At 41.4% G+C, this 16,725-nt stretch overlaps 1 protein-coding gene across 1 annotated transcript; it reads right to left on the reverse strand.

Annotated features, from left to right (window-relative positions):
• Window positions 1-3,402: 3,402 nt before the first annotated feature.
• Window positions 3,403-16,174, reverse strand: tfap2d (transcription factor AP-2 delta (activating enhancer binding protein 2 delta)). Its single transcript, XM_075459792.1, has 9 exons — window positions 16,136-16,174; window positions 15,755-15,796; window positions 14,941-15,459; window positions 11,996-12,056; window positions 7,627-7,792; window positions 5,902-6,020; window positions 5,627-5,768; window positions 4,794-4,907; window positions 3,403-3,780 (listed from the first exon to the last, which is right to left on the reverse strand). Exons 1-9 carry the CDS (start codon window positions 16,172-16,174, stop codon window positions 3,564-3,566), a joined length of 1,419 nt encoding a protein of 472 aa, XP_075315907.1. The 3' UTR covers window positions 3,403-3,563.
• Window positions 16,175-16,725: the final 551 nt, after the last annotated feature.

The following is a 16,725-nucleotide window of genomic DNA, read 5'->3' on the forward strand; positions in this document are numbered from 1 at the left end:
TGCAAAGTAACAGGACTGCTTTGAAATGATCAAATAAGTGGATTTAATCACCATATGAAAATAGAACAGACTGAAGACTTACAGAAAAAAAATAATGAAGGTGAAAATATGTGCTGATGCCTAACGTGGTGATAACAGAACATTGCATTGTAATGCGATCAATAGTCTGTGTGAATAATGCATCGGCTGCCCCATCACATTATGCATTTCTCTTGTCAAAGTTGTGATTCATTCACGTCCGTTTGTAAATTTACCGAAACCCAAGCAGCAGCAATGTATTGATTTCATTCTCCAGCTAATTTTGATCAAACTGTTTATTATTCTGATGTGGGGTCGGCGGGGATGTTACACATTGTGTTTATCGCAACAATAATAACAAAGAAAAGTGATAATAAGTTACATTGTCTGAGTGTATATTTGTGTGGGTGGGTTTGTACGGTACACATGTTTTTAATCATTTGTTGATGCTCATACCCTCCAGTGAGATACAGCAAGCGTCAAAGAGCCAATTTAGAGAGCTGCTTTGCTTCATACACATCATTCTGTTACATCTTCACATACAGAGTTTCATTATATATCTGCGTGATTCTTCCAAATCAGCCACTCGTATGATTGATGTTCCTTCCCAAAATATCTCTGTCAAAACAAAACACTGGGATCGGTGCATATGCAGCTCATCTAATGCCAAAAAATATCTTGAATTAAATTTAGCTTGTTATTTAAACTCTTGTGAACTTGTTTAACCCCTAAAATGGCCAAATGCTGCTGAGTGTAAACCCAGGCTGTGTATGAATGTCAGGAGGTGTGTGTTATCTCCAACACGACATACTGTTGGACATAATATCTGTGAAGCCACTGAAAAAAGGAACAAAATTGCTGAGGTTTGTTTATTTTTGATTTGAAGGGATGATTTGCCATCGTGGTGTGTTAATGATTTATACTACTTGTGACTGAACCTTAATTTTGCTAAAAAACACTGAGGAAATATGATTTACAAAGTGGCAGCTGTCAGGAAACATGATTTAGTTTCTAAATCAATTAACAACAAGATTCGCCTGTCATTCATTAATTTAGATTTCAAGATGCTTTCTTTTATCTATTTTTTTAATGAAAACACTGGAAAAAATCCAAGTGTTGAAGTTATTTCTACATATTTCTTCTTTTGTCCAGTCAGACATCTAAAAACATAAACTTTTTGATATGTGATAGAAGCACAGAGGAAAGGAGCAAATTCTCGTGTTTTAGAATCCTGATGATCAATGTTGGTATTTTTTACTGTTATTCAAAAATCTATTGACATTAGTGATGAAAAGTCTACCAGTTGACGAATCAAGTAAATTTATTCCAAAACCAAAGCAAGAAATGTCTTGATGGCAACTAGAGGACCACTTGAACGGGACTGGAGTGTATATTGGCAAGACCTATACCCAATAATCAGAAAGCGGTCCAGATCTTCAATATCTAATAGGATCTTCCTTTGCCCATTCTGTAACTCTCTACCAATTATCCTGGAATTTGACCTGGGTCTTGCGTAATCTTCCTGTAAAATAGGCACTGCTCAAACACCTCAGCTTGGGTTTTGGTCAAGAAAGCAGCATTAAGGTTCTGTTCGGTGTCCTCGTCTGAAGCGATACAATATGTGGTTGTAAACAGCATCTATAAAATATAAAGCGTTGTTACTTTGCAGTAATGCATTGCTTTAAAAATGTACACCTGAGGGGAAACACTGACTGCATGTGTGTATGTTTGGAGCATCTGTCAGACAACAGACCAAATAATACCAGCAAGACTGGGAATATACTAGTATCCTGCACCTGTGTCACTTCCTTCCTTTACATCTCTCTTTACCGCCATTACTGTTCCACCTGAGGCTCCACTTGCACTGATCCAGGGTGACAAACCAGTGCAGGCATCACTGTAAATGCATCCTGTCTGATTATGTATTTTTGTGTTATGCAGCGAACGTGACCTCCTTTCAAATGACTGGAATATTAAAGAGTAAACACAACCCGCAGATCCCCGATGGAGATGCCAGCAGGCAGCTGCTCCTCGCTCTGTTTTATCATTAGATTGTTACAAAAAACAAAAATAAACAGAGAATCTGACAGAAGTCACTCAAACTGAGAGAAAACGCACAACCCGACGAACACAAAGGAGGTGTTTGAACTTTGTTGTAGGTAGAGCTCTATCTCACAACATTAGAGAGGAACTCTGGCTTTTCATAATTTTAACACTGAATTTTTATGGATAATTCCCTCTCACTGACTTTGATCCATACTGCTTTTTTTGTGTCTCTACTTACTCTGTTGCTTCCTTATATGTGTATATTTGTTTATAAATGGAGCGTGTGTATGTGTATTTTTGCACAACACATAAAGCACAAGTAAATTGTAGAACACGTAGCAACCGTCTTTATTGAACACCGGCATTTTAGAAGGTAGGGTTTTAACATATATATAGTTGAAAGCCTACAAGAAAAGTAATTTAAATATTTATATATATCTTTACAAATGTTCATGAGCGAGTCGGAGAGCTCGTGTCGGCTAAACTTGCGATCTGGGGAGTGTACAAAGATAGACATGCACAGGGAAGAGTAATGACGGCAACCGCAAAGTCACCTTTTACAAAATGGCTGAGTTGGACCCTTTTCTCTTACTTTCATTCTCTTCATCTCTTTCTCTCTCTCTCTCTCTCTCTCTCTCTCTCTCTCTCTCTCTCTCTCTCTCACACACACACACACACAGAGAAAAGCCCACTCACACACACCTCAGTGAAGCCTACCCCAGGCGGTGGCTTTCATCATCCTCACATCCAGAAACAGTGTCATTTTCTCTGCCATCCACATTGTAAACACACAGGTTGCTATGGCACTGGGTGTACCCAGTAAAAATGAAAATCTGTCTCCTTGGTACAGGTACAGGGGGTGTCCGTGTTTACATTTGTGCTTGGGTTCGACTAACGGGTTGTATTTAAGTTTGATCTGCGGAAACTTAAAACTGAAGCAAAACTGGAAATGTTAAGATTTCTTTTTAATTCTTTTATATAAAAAAGATTGAATTAACCATCATGGTGGGACGACACTTTCAGGTTATTATATTTTTGCAGATCTCTATACCTTAATTATATTGGATTCAGATCAAACTGCCTCAACCCCCTAATTTTGTGTGTGTAATGCTTTTATTGAATTGGCCGTTCACATCCCTGTCCTGTAAAATGATGATGCTTGCATCCTGTTTTCAGAATGAATGAACAAACAAAAGTTGTAGATGAGTCGCTACTGTCTCCACGGTGAAGCTTCTTCTCGTTCTGTCACAGGAAGAGTTGTTTTCACCCAAACATCCAGATGTCTTGTTTGTGACACTTCAGTTAATGCTACACTTAGGCAAAAGATAAATAAATAACAATAAATATGTCTCAAAGAAGATGCAGTTATGTGTCGGAATTGATAAATCCAAAATGAGGGTTCACACACTCACACTCACACACACACGCTCACACACTCACACACATATACACACTCCTAAATGCAGCGCTCCAAGGCACGGGGACCAGGTGGGGGGGGGCTACTCAGTCTTTTCTGATTTCCCGTCTTTGCTCTGGGATTCGGCTGTTTTCCGGAGCTGTGTCTTTTCTGAACTGTTGTTGATCTGTTGGTCGTTGGGTCCGCTGGTTTTCCCACCCGAGTTTTTGTCCAGGTAGTTGAGCATCTCGCTCAGGACTGTCTGGAAAGTGCTGAGAGCTGCACAGACTGCTGGCGTGCCGAACCCGTGAGTAATCAAACTGTCAGGGAGGAGATGAAAACATGTATATCACAACGGAGTCGCACTAAGGGAAATGAAGATTGATGAATAAGCGGCACAGTTAGGGGTTCTGTATGGCACTGAGAGCTGAAGTGAGACCTTCTTACTTCATTATGGAGCTTCAACCCATTTACCAAAGTGATTAATGGGGAAAACGTGAGAGCTGCAGGCACTTTAGTTCTAGTTTAGTTCTAGTCCTGAATTTTGTCCAGTTTGAATGGGTGACACACATATTACACTCTTTTATGAAGATTCATTGCTTGTCTTTGTCTATTTCTACATTAAACTACATATTTTCAAGTTTTGGGTCATTTTTTGGAAGATCAGAACATTTAATCAAATGCACCTGGGCTTTGCAACCATTTGATGAGCATAAAACTATGAAAATAAGCCTCAAGTACATCCCATCATTCAACATGACTGCCATAACTTATATAGTAACTGAATATTCTGTATCTAATTCTATATCTGCATTGACCAGCAGTCGTATTAAAATTCACGATCAAATCAAATCAAATCGGACAAAGCCAGTTGAAATTCAGAAGCACCACAGTGTTGCAAGGTCACAGCAGAAGGATGAATGACCTTGAAATTAATTCAAGCATAGGTTTTATACTGTGATACGGTTTCATCTATACGACAAGATCTCGAGACAAGTTCACATAAATCTCAATTATAACTCGTCTCTCGGCACAGAATTTAAAGCCACAAGAAAGATGCTGTTGCTCAATCTATTGCTGTTTGTAAAACTGTGCTCCTGTCTTGTTGCTCTGCCAAACAGTCTACAGTGTGGCCCTGTTTTGTGTCTTGATAAAACTTGTGTGCCATAGACGTGGCATTTCTGCTAACAAGGCCGCCTCCTCCTGTTACTTGTGCCAAATATCAAACCGCACAGCTGTGTCTTTCGAAAATGGCAAAATGGTCAGAAGCATACAAGATGGGCATCTTATTTAAAGCTTTCTCATTATCTTCACAAAACAATGTGTATGTTACCTGAAGTGTGTGAGGTGTCTCTGGATGTCAAGGTCCAGGATGGGAGTCGGTCTGGAAGAGCCCAAAGGAGAACGATCTTGGCTCAATAAGTCCTGGAACTCCTTACAGATTTGCCTGGCAGACACAAGGAGGAAGGCATTGAGGGTTTACCATCTGTCTCCAACAAAAGCAGCGCTATCTCAATCTACTTTTTTTTCTTTCTTACGCTCATCCTCAATGGTTTGAATTATGTTCGAAAACAAGTTCATTTCCATGCAAAGACGAGCAAAGCTGTTTTACACTATAATGACCAAAAATCTTCCAGTGTGAGGCTGAGGGTGGTTTTCAACATTTTTCCAGGCTCTTTCTGGATTTCTGTCAGTGTTGAAATCAGTGGGAGCTGTTCTGTACACAATACCTTTTGCCTCATATGTGTGAACGCAACATATTGAACTAAGAATACATATGATGCTCTATTAATGAGATTTTTTCATCACATAATTATCCCAACACATCGGAATGGTTGTAAATGGAAAAAATTATGTCAATCCATAAGAACCCAGACCCATTTTTCCTTAAAGGAGAATTATAGGGCAAATAAAAGCAAATGGACGACATGGATCGCATGAGTTCCACCATGTAGTTTTGAAGCTCTGTAATGCTCTCAGTCGTTTGTTACACCTGCGTCACCATGGGTCCTTATCAGTTAAAAATCAATTCAATAAGATTAATGGTGATTTTATTCTCAGTTTACAGACTTGGAGACAAAAACTTATAAAGCTGCTCCAAAAGTTTCAGATGGCTGTTTTTATTTCCAGTGTACATGTGGTGTGTGTCTGTGTTTGTATTCTTACTTTGTAGCCAGAACCATTTTCTTGCGAGCGCTGGTTTCTTTCGGCTCACTGTGCTGCCTCGCCAAATGTTCCCCCACTGCCTTACTGGGAAACTCGGTCTCGCAGGTGTAACCAAAGTCCCTCGCCAAGTGTAGTGCCTCACCTGAGCACAGGAAAACACAGGAAAAACACTGAGATGAGTGCCAAAAGAATAGAATTTAAAAGACAAAAAACAGAACACTTAATGAGTGAACTGAAAAACCAAAAAAAAACATTTGTGGATGAAAAAGACTTACCTTCCACCAGGGAGGTGAGCAGTGTGACGTTGGCAGCTTTCCTCCGTCCTGCTGGCAAGTTGAGGCCGAGACGGTCTAATTTTTCACGAAGACACCTGCCGCCATTCTTCGACTTTGCTCTGTGGACATGTAGTAAATAACTTAGCATCAGACATTTAACAAAATCGGACAACTTTACATCACAAGACAGTAGAAGACTAAACAGCCGGAGCATCGTCAAGTCATCTTTCAAATGATCTGAACAAAAACTTAGATAAAATCATATGGATGAGGTGGATGGCCAAATAGGGATTTTTTTTTTGGATTAGCAAATTAAAACATATAAGCACGAAATTGAAGGGTTACCAAGATTATAGCTCATGATATATTAGTGAAGCTTATATCGATGGATATGGTTACACATCTTTCTTACTTGACGTGAAATTTTATTTTAAAAGAGAGCAACAGCAATCCCTGATGTTTCTAAATCTTTCATGTGAAATCTTTAAAATGTTTGTCTCTGTCCCAAAGCTTTAAACTTACATTTATAACCTACATTTTCATTTCTGCACATTCTTTTGTTGGTTAAAACAAAAATAAAAAATTGAATCTGATGCTTAAAGAAGATATTCCAGATCCTCATCTCTGAGTAATATCTGCAGTGTTATCTCTTCTACTCCAGATAAGATCAACATCTCTATTCATTTATTTTGTTGATGCCTTCTCTGGTAGCCATATTCTCTCTGCTCTTCTCTCCTCTTCCCCCCTTCTCTTTCTCTCCACCTCATCAATAATACAGCGCTGGCAACTCTTGCTTTCCTCTGGTTCCTCTGATCCTGGCATGCTTTGGCCTGGTCTCGCCTCCCTCTGGCTCCCTGGGTATGACGGCGCGTGCAGCCCCAGCTCTTTTTCGCCTACAATTGTCTTTGTGGGGGCTGCTATATATCCTCCGTTTCATGTGACGGCTACAAAGACTTGGGCAGTGCTCTCCAATGCACAGCAGCCAGATTTAGGCTAAAAAAACCCATTGTTTTGGCAATCAAATCCCCCTCAATCACTCTCATTTCCTCAATTAAATATTATTACATATTTTTAAAAGACATAAAAGGATGTAGACAATTAAAGAGGAACATTTTAACAGACTGAGTATTGCCTTTCTGACCCGGTTTCTGCTGCAAGTAGATGCTGAATTTTATGTTTTGTATTGTGTTAATCATTTTACTCACTGACAGTAATTCTTTTGACTTTTTCTTGTTCATTTACAGTCAAATTTACGCAATCTTTAACATATAATCCTATTGCTGTGAAAACTACTGTGTTTTTTTTATATGTTGGTCTCTCGCTCTCCAGAGATGATACTGAATCTCTTAAACTCATTAAGGGACTAGCCAGTGGTCACAATGGATTTATGGTTTATGAGAGGATATTTTAGGCTTGGACTCATAATAAGAATTGTTTGTAGTTGTAGTTACTGTTGAAAAAAAGTAATCTGAAGCTGTAAACAGTCTTGAACAGATGGGTTCAGGATGAAACGAGAGCATATAGAACTATAATATTTCAATAAGATCAGATGAAATGGCAGCAGAACTACAAGAACACTATAAACAGTTTGATGAGTTTGATTTGTTTTTAAGTCAACAAATCATTGTTCTGTCTTTAATCACCGTAGTTATATTTGGAGTCATTAAAGAAGTTCCCATAATTCTTTGTTTTTCCTTGGTTTTATCATCGGATCGCTGCACTCACCTGCGCAGTATGCCTCCCAGTAGTGAGGCGTTGAGGCACTCTGGCGGGGACAGTCTTCTTTTCACCTCAGCGATGGTGACTTTGTACTTTGAGGTGGAGCTGAGCAGTGAAAGTCGGCCTGGTACCGAGCAGAACAGGTCCGTCGGATTCACAACACATGTTCCCCCTGCACACAGACACAACATGGCTGTTATCAACAACATCACTCCACAATTTGACAAAAAAATATATATATTCTTTTTCTAATTCTACTGTTAGCTGAAGCACAAAGTAGCAGATTGATGTGTAAAAAGTGGCCACTGCCAATACTACCAAATCATTACCGTAAATGGGACTGTACTGAAAAGCTGCTTTTTGCTGATTTACAGCACTTGTTGCCTTGTAGAAAGCTTTTTGAATATATTGTGTGTTTCAGCTGTCAGAGGAGTGAGTTCATAAAGACAGAACTTCAATAAAGTATCAACAAAAAAAGAATAATGAATACTTCTGATAAATACCGGAAAAGTTTAATTTTAGGGGATACCTGTACCCTGTTGTGCAGTAGATCCTGCAAAGGCAAGTCTGTTGTGTATCTTATCACAAGAGCAGAAATAATTCATCTCAGCGTATTAAGCATAGATGTTATCAGGTCTAATATATCCAATGGAATCATTTTTGTCCTTGAAAAGCTTTGACTCAGCTAAAACATGAAAAAAATGTGTAAATTTATCATCAACCCTAAGTTTCTGTCCATCACTGATCTTGAATATTGGATTAGCATTCCTCACATAATGTCTACTCTTGTAGAAAACACATAAATGTGTTTTTCAGTGGAAAAGTTCCACAGGATCAGGCTTTAGTGGATGCTTCCTCAGGGAACAGTGAGCACACAGTAAGCACACAGTGAGACTGTTTGGCACCTTTGTTCGCAGAGGGTGGCTTTACACACTGTGCATGAGGTCTCTCTGGTGCTTATTTGAAAGAATCCACAACAGAAGATGATGCAAAGGAAAAATGTAATTGAGTAACAGATTAATCAGGAAGTCTATTGTCCACATTTTTGGCACAATAATTAAAACGATCGAGTAGAAAGTTGACATATAAATAAAATGCTTGGTTTTTACAGCGTTTATTATCTCAACAATTGCCTTCAAGCCAGAAGATCCAGTCAGTTTTGACCATGTATATTTAAGGTTTTACTGTTTTCAGCCCCAATACATTTTTCATATAAACTTCAGCTTTTCAATTTTCTAAGCACTTCAAAGAAACCAAAAAAATATAATTGAACAGTTACTTCATGCTGTTTAACAGTTCAAAATATCCACGCTTGCTCTTCATGGTTAGTCTGTAAACATGATGTTTCAGTGTCATCATCATCATCTAAAATAAAACCCTATATGATTGAGATGGAAAATGCACACTCGAACCATAAAGCTACCTTCAGTCTACACTGGCTTGATGTTTCTCTAAACACTAGACTTCCTTTCACTTCTTGAATAGAGCATGCGTTTGTTTTCTATTATGCACATATATTTATATTTCAGTCTCCGCTCTATATTAATCTGTATGTAAGAGCTGTTTTCCCAGGAGGGGAAAACAAAACCTTCTTTCAATCACCTTCCACCGACTTGATTTCATTGTGTTCTTTAGGCTCCAGAATGTGTGAATAAATGATTGCGAAGGCTCCTTCACATTATTAATTGCATCTGAATCAGTGTTACTGGATGCTCCTGAAATATATATATCAACTGTTCTGAGTAGGCCTATTATTATTAAACTTTCAGTTGAACTAACGTCCCAAGCAGCTGAAACGCAAGGTTTCTGTCAGTTGTACTGTAGGCTATATTCTATTATTCATCTGCTTCATTATCAAACCTAACAGCAGGGTGTGTCGCTTTGTTATTAGACCGTGCTGGATATGGTGAAATGAAGAAAAAGGATGCCATTTAGGCCGAGTGGAACAATGCTGTAGGGGAAGATTGGCCGCACAAGACAATCTTTTTGGGGCATCATGGACAATTTGGCCACCAACCACAAGCCTTCTTTATGACCAGTTTTAACCCTTTTTTCCTCTCGAAATCTATTATTCACAGTCAACAGATATGTGCTAGATTCACATCATTTTCTGGCCACAGTGAGGCAGTTCGACCTGTGGTGTCAAAAAACGTGTCATCCAGATTCAGCACCATGGACAGCAGCTTGCACCTTTCATTCCAGCACCTGGACAGCGGCTCGTGCCCACAGCACAGCTGGAACATCTCAAATGGTGGCGAAACAAAGGCCCGTTGGACTACAGCTGGCACCACTTTGTTAAAGACTGTTTGTTTTACTCGGGCTGTCAAAAATGGACGATTGCACGTCGAGGAAATCGACTGATAGGCTGCGATTCATTAAGCTTTATCCTTTTTGCGTGTGTGTTTCTGTGTGCGTGCGTGTGTGGGATGCGCACGTGAAGTCCACCACGCCTGTGTCTATATGTGACACAAACCGGGCAAACCTGTCTGTCAGGCTCACGCGCTCTGACAGGGGCGCGCGTCTCTGAAAGCCGCGGGTTCACATCATATTAATTCCCCTAAAAATGTTTTGATTCAAAGTAGTTTGTATTTTATGTTGCCAAGGGCAATCGAAAAGAGCTATTGCCGGTAGTGCAGTCAGTGGAGCGCGCGGGCCCAGAGGCGATAACGGTATTTAAGCAACGGAGAGTAGCCTCGGGCAGCGGCGCGAGCGGCGGGCGGGATCACACGCGGAATCAAGCGCCTTTTACGAGTTTGCCACGAAAATTAAAGAAAAAGAGACAAGGGCCAAATGCCATTCTACTCATATTTTAACAACAGTGTTTATAGCTCCAAAAAAGCCCGCCAAAGTCTTGACAGTACAGAGAGATGTGAGTGCGCGTGATGTAGTAGCGGGGGCGCGCGCCTGACAGATCAGCTTGATCTGTGAGGCTGCTGTTAGAGCTGAACTGAAAAAGGGATAGCAGGGTGATTAAAAACACAGACGACTCCTCCTAAGTAGGATCCGCATTTCTTGAGTGATTTTCTTTTGAAAAAGGTTATGTGAATATTCATGCCGCCAAAGCCGCAGTCAGAAAGAACAACATTAATATGATCTCGGCTGAATCCGGGGCCCCGCTCGGCATTACCATATCAAAGCGTCCGCCCGAGGCGAGAGAAGCTATCGATACGGGAGCGGGAGGTAAAGCAAAGATTATTGGTTGTGATGGTTGCAGCGGCTGAGCTCAGGGCCAAATACGGCGCACCATTAACCGAAAGTGATAGCGAAGGGATTCCCGCGTCAATCCGAGAGAAAAGCCCCAACACCTAGGCAGGGCTGATGAAAATTTAAACCCGAGACACAGACTTCTTCTCTGTGAGGAAAATTACACACAGTCCCCAGTAAAAGAAACAGTAGCACGCTTTCATGTAGGAAATGCAGATCCACAGCGTGTTTTATACCCACTCATGAGGAAATTGGCTGGCCTGCTATGTGTTGATACAGGCCGAGCCCACACCCACATCCTCACCTGCAGAGTCAGCCTCAAACGCCTTCATCAGCAAAGCAAATGGGCCTGCCGCTGCAGCTGCAGCCTTACATTATATGTTTAATAATTTAAGGCACGATAATTCCTGCCCTCAAAATGTGTGATTTTTTTCTGCTGATTTACACTGGGCTGCAACACACAAAAACACGACAAAAAACCTGGAACAATTTCCCATAAAAAAAAAAATCAATGGTGTTTGCAACATTCAGAGCAACCAATAATGACCATATAGTTTGATTATTTTCAAGCAATTTTCTAAAAGATTAAATAATAATGACTACATATTACTCAAGCTGTGTACAAAATAAAATATCTAAACTCACTCAATTTAGTCTGTTAATAAAGGGGACTTTGTTTAGTCAATATTCTAATGCCTGTTTTTATAGTTTTGACCAAAGAGACATAAGATAATTGTAATATTTGATTAATTTATGATCTTAAATCAAACGAGGTTTCATCTAAACAAAGGCAAAACGAGTCGGTTTCTCCTTAGACATTTAGAAGTTGTGTGTGGTGAGCTGCAATACGTCAAATGTAGACTCAAGCATAATATGAGGCCTCATTAATTCGTGACGTTGTTGACATTTTAATTGTCTGACAGAGTTTAGTGTGACTGCTATATGAAACGGAGGTGTTGAGTGACAGTGGGGAGCTCTGCCTCTGCACTTCCACTGTGTGTTAGTGTTTAAACAGGCGAGAAAGCGGGGCCCTTCCTGCTGTAACATGTTGACAGCAGACAAGAGAGGAGTGTTCCGCCTGTTTGTCTGTCTGCTCGCTGTCTTGTCGTGTCGAGCCGTGAGTGTTCACGGCCTCCGGTACAACAACAGAGAGAATAAACGGGGGCCTTACCTCTCCGGATGACGCCCCCTTGGCCGTTCAGCACGAGCCCACACTGTGCTTCCACGGAGCCCTGCGGAGACACGCACTTATTAGGAGGAGCTTCTTTTTTTGCACTGCTAAAGAACATATGCTGCAAGGCTTCGGAGGAAGAAATTAAAAGCTTTGGTTTCTTGCTTTTCATACAGGTGCAGAAATTCCACGTGAACATCCAAGGTGTTCATGCCCTTATCAAAGAACCAATCCCATACAATGAAAAGAGTCATCATTCTCACAATAAATTGGTGTGATGAATATGATAACTCTATACATGTCCATTTGATGATAGATCATTAATTAATAGACCAGAATTCTAACTTTTACAGCTTTGTCTGCTTTGGACTCACGGTCATATATTTAATTATAGCCTTAGTTATTTGCAACTTTTCTTTAGATGTTAATCTCATGGTGCCCCTTTCCACTTGTTTCCACCTCTTTGGAGTGACCTGAATCCAGGTTGCGTCACTCCAAGACCCCTTAAAGCTTCTTACCAGTAAAAGCATGAAAAGCGGAACCATAGAGTCCAAATCCTGGTCCAGTTGGATCAGTTTTCTAAATGTGAAAGGAAATTGTTTTTTATTTTTTTCTTAGAAAGTGCACATTGCTTAGGAGGATTTCAGTGTAAACTGAGGGCAGAGTTAAATGAAGGATGAAGCAAATGGCTCATCCAGAAACGAGCTAAATTTAAAAGGCTCCAGGCGATGACCGCGGACAGCTCAACTCATCCATACTGAGAAATGAGCGCGCGTCCAAGGTTTGCTGGTGCCACCGACCTGTTGGTGGATCACTGTGCAAAGCTGACTGCAACACAAATAGGCTTGCATACATGGAGACCTGTTAGCGACGCCATTTTGGTCCAGATCAGACTTGCGAGCTATCAACGATGTTATCAAGAAAGGAGAACACGAGCTTTTTATTCAGAAAACGCTTAATCCCCCGTGCGAGCCTCGAGGCCTGGCCCGTGCAGAAGCCCCTGATTAAAATAAACTGGGGGGGGGGAAAGGAGCTTGTTTCAGTTCTTTCTTAACCAGCTCCTGCTCTGTGTCTTTTCTTCTATTCCGAAGCTAAAGTGATTATTGAATCAATATACAAAACGCAGAGGTCTTGCATGAATTAGGTTAGTGACGGGAGAAAGGTGTGGCAGCTGCTTTTGTTCAGCATGAAAATCTCTTTAACGCGCTCAAAGATGCAACCGGGCTGCACGAGACCATAGGCGCATCTGTTCCGTTCATACATCCGCCTCGTGCAAGCTCAGGTTCACGAGCCGTCCCTTTCTTTTCCCGAATAAAAGGTCAAACCTGCGCTCTTTTATGTCCCAAAAGCTTAAAATGAGTCTAATATTTGCAATAAAATACAGTCCTTATAAAAGAATGAGTAAATTACAGCTAAAATAAAAGGGAACAAATCAAACAAGAATGAGTAAATTACAGCTAAAATAAAAGGGAACAAATCAAACAAGAATGAGTAAATTACAGCTAAAATAAAAGGGAACAAATCAAACAAGAATGAATAATATCAGATATTGTTGCATCTTGTTTTTGTTCCAATGAAAATAATCTATTACATCAAATGGAGAATTCTGAATTAAAATGGTGAAATCGTCACCCATCAAAAAATAATTAATGCAACCAATATGCAGACAAAACTAAGAAATATTATTTAAATATTGCTTTAATAATTACTATGTTGTTATATTTATTTAGGGACAATTTGCTAATTACCCATCGTCAGATTACATGGCCACATAGGCTACTTAAATTTGATAAATTAGAGAGAAAAATACTGGATATGATTTTTAAAAAATAATAGTAATTTCTCCTGCCGTTGTTGAATTTAACAGTTCATTTTACTGATTTTTAACATTATGTTGTTGCTGTTTACTATTCGCCTGCGTCCGAATGGCATCTTGTCGATAAAAGCAGGACTTAGACGAATTAAGGCTTCTTGGTAAACAGTTAACGCGGCTGAAATGATGTGTCACTGTGTTAAATTGTGTTTAACTAGAGCCGCGTTTTAAGCAGCTCATATGTCGCTGCATAAGTAACAAAGTTGATTGACGTTAAGTCGGTAATTGGATAAACTACGGTGCTTTATGGTGCTCGAGCTGGGCATTGTGCCCTGAACCCCGATCCGTTAATCCGCCCTTTACCGGAGAATAGAGCAACCAGCGGCTTTTCTTTGCCTCAGCAGACAGCCGGACACACGCACCCACTTGCACACAAACACACGCTCAAGAGCCGTGCGAATCCCTTTTCATCTCGGCCATTTCTTTACATCGAAAAGACTTATGTAAAATATGGGTCACGTGTGTTTCTTGAAAAATAAAGGGAGGATTTCACAAAAGGATTGTATAGACTGCCAGTCAATTAACCTTTAGAAAGCAGGCCTGCCTTTCAGAGGCACCGTGCCGTGTGGACTTGACATTTACTTAGCCTGTTGTACAGTCACGTTTGCTTTGGAAACAAAATTATCTCAAGATGATATCCAACATTATTAACCCCGAAGTATAGAGTCCCTGAGTGGAGATAAACTATAGGCCAACAGAGCTTTGTGAATGTCACAGACGACAGACAGAAGAAGCAGACAGACAGACATCTGGCGCTGTCTTTCTGTTCAATATTTTGGTATTGCTGTGTGGCTGGTACAATAGGGGGGTGGGGGCTTGGGGGTTTCAATAGTAGGCCAGTAGGGCAGGGACATGGGACACTGGGTCTTGTTCAGCCAAGGTCTGTTTCTCTTTCTATTCTATAGCAAGCTACCACATCCCACTTACTGTCTTATTATGGAACAGAGCAGAGAAGCCAAGAAAAAAAAAAAGAAAAAACAGAGACGTGGGCATAATAACATGTTGGTTCTCAGGCTTGGAGGAGAAGGGAGACTGTTAATTAGCTGGTAAGATAGATGGAGCCCGTCGGTACCTGCAGGTCGTCTGCCGCGGGCGGAGGGAGGCCCAGGCCGGCGGCAGGTAGCAGCCTCTGGTCCGGGTGGTGCATACCGACACCGTAGGCCTGTGAGCCGTGTGACGTCATCAGCGACAAGTCATGGCGCCGGTAAGCGTCGAGGCAGCCCAGCTCGCGCCGCTGCTGCTCATCCAGGCACGAGGACTTGAGGGCCGAGCGCGCGTTGTGCAGATTGATGAAGTCTGCGGGCTCTCCGTGGTGGATCTGCTGGTAGTACTGGCCTGAGTGCAGCGAGTTCAGCCCGTAGGCCTCCGGGGCCACGGCTGGGTGGGAGTGCTGGAACTCGTAGTGGAAGGACTGGTGGTGCAGGGGTGTGTACTGGTGGTTGGCCGAGAAATAGGGTGAGGCGAACTCCGTCCCCGCCGACGCCGGGTAGGTGAGCGGCGAGGAGGAGGAGTAGGCGACCGAGGAGTTGGCCACGGACTCCAGACAGCCGAGCTGCATGAGCCGGTAGCTGTTTGATCCGTCGTGACGTATCTACAAGATAATAAAGAGACAGGGAAATATATGAGCAGTGTCATTTAGCATCAGCCGGTGTCGCCTCTCTCTGCCTCCCAAACACGCTCGAAAACACAACTCACACTCAAAGCGTTTCTTTTTTTTTCTTCTCCACTTTAAACCACCTGAAGGAGATGTCATTTCCACGCGCCTGGGAGGGGAACGAAGGCGCGGCATCAGGAGCCATCGGTATTTTTTTCCCCTCCCTTTGGCATGTCTGTCACTCTCCTTGCATCGTTTTAAAAGGCATGCTGTTATATATTATTATTATTACCGAGCAGCTGGCAAATTCACTGTCCCAGCCCTGCTGCTCGTGCTGGATGAGAGGTAAGCAGAGTGAGACACAGCGGAGAGTGTTCCGCCTTGAAATGTACTAATCACAATGTTACCGGCTCACACGCGAGCTTCAATTTCTTCCACACACCAATAAAAAGCCCCGTTTTTACCGGCAGCTCCAGGGAAACGCGCGACTCATTTCTCCTTTAAATTGTTTTTTAAATCCATGCAATACAAAATGCTATATTTCATTTAAACATTTTCTTAAAGCAGACCATGAAATGCTCCCTAAACTCCGTTTAAATCAAACTATATTTATTCTACACGCCTGCTATGATTGAACAGAATTAAAGGCTGTTAAGTATATAAATTAGCCTACCTCTGCGTCGTGGACAAGTCCGGGGAAGGTCGCTGACATTGTGCTTTCTCCAAAGTAACCCGTATTGTTTCCTCTCCTCTCTGGTCGATCGAATGATAATAGTAATAATAATAAAAAATGCCTTAAAATCCCCACAAAGCGAGAGAAATGGAAAAGTCCCCCTTCGCGCGCTCTCGGTAACGGTAGAAAGCTGGCAGAACGCGAGCGTCTCCCCTCTGCACGGACGGGGCTGGCTCACGGATTTTGTACTTGCAGGGTATTTCTCGGCTGATGTCGTAGGTCCCTTGGTAATATAGAAGTTTTGAAAATTAAGCATCAGCACTGAGGAATGGGAGGACAATAGACGGAGCGGAGCATCCCAGGAGACAAGGAATAAATATTGTATCTTCGCCTTAATAAGGAACCAAGTGCTTCTTTCAACGTTTTCTGCGCTTTTTGTGGACATTTTTCTTTTAGACTCGTTTGTATTTTCACACGGTCTGCTGCTCGCTTTCGTCGTGTTATTATTTTTCATTCACAGCGGCTAAGTCGTTTGTAATGTATGGATTTTCAACAGAAATGTAAGTTTGATTTGAAATATTTTAAAGCTG

Source organism: Odontesthes bonariensis, chromosome 24, assembly GCF_027942865.1.
Source record: "Odontesthes bonariensis isolate fOdoBon6 chromosome 24, fOdoBon6.hap1, whole genome shotgun sequence".
NCBI classification, from domain to species: domain Eukaryota; kingdom Metazoa; phylum Chordata; class Actinopteri; order Atheriniformes; family Atherinopsidae; genus Odontesthes; species Odontesthes bonariensis.

Excerpts from the sequence above, each read along its gene's own strand:
- tfap2d (XM_075459792.1), bottom strand. The coding sequence starts at position 16,174 with ATGTCAGCGACCTTCCCCGGACTTGTCCACGACGCAGAG. Across the intron at positions 6,021-7,626 it reads CTGGGAGGCATACTGCGCAG|AGCAAAGTCGAAGAATGGCG; the intron begins GTGAGTGCAGCG and ends ACATGTCCACAG. Across the intron at positions 5,769-5,901 it reads GCTCACCTCCCTGGTGGAAG|GTGAGGCACTACACTTGGCG; the intron begins GTAAGTCTTTTT and ends TCCTGTGCTCAG.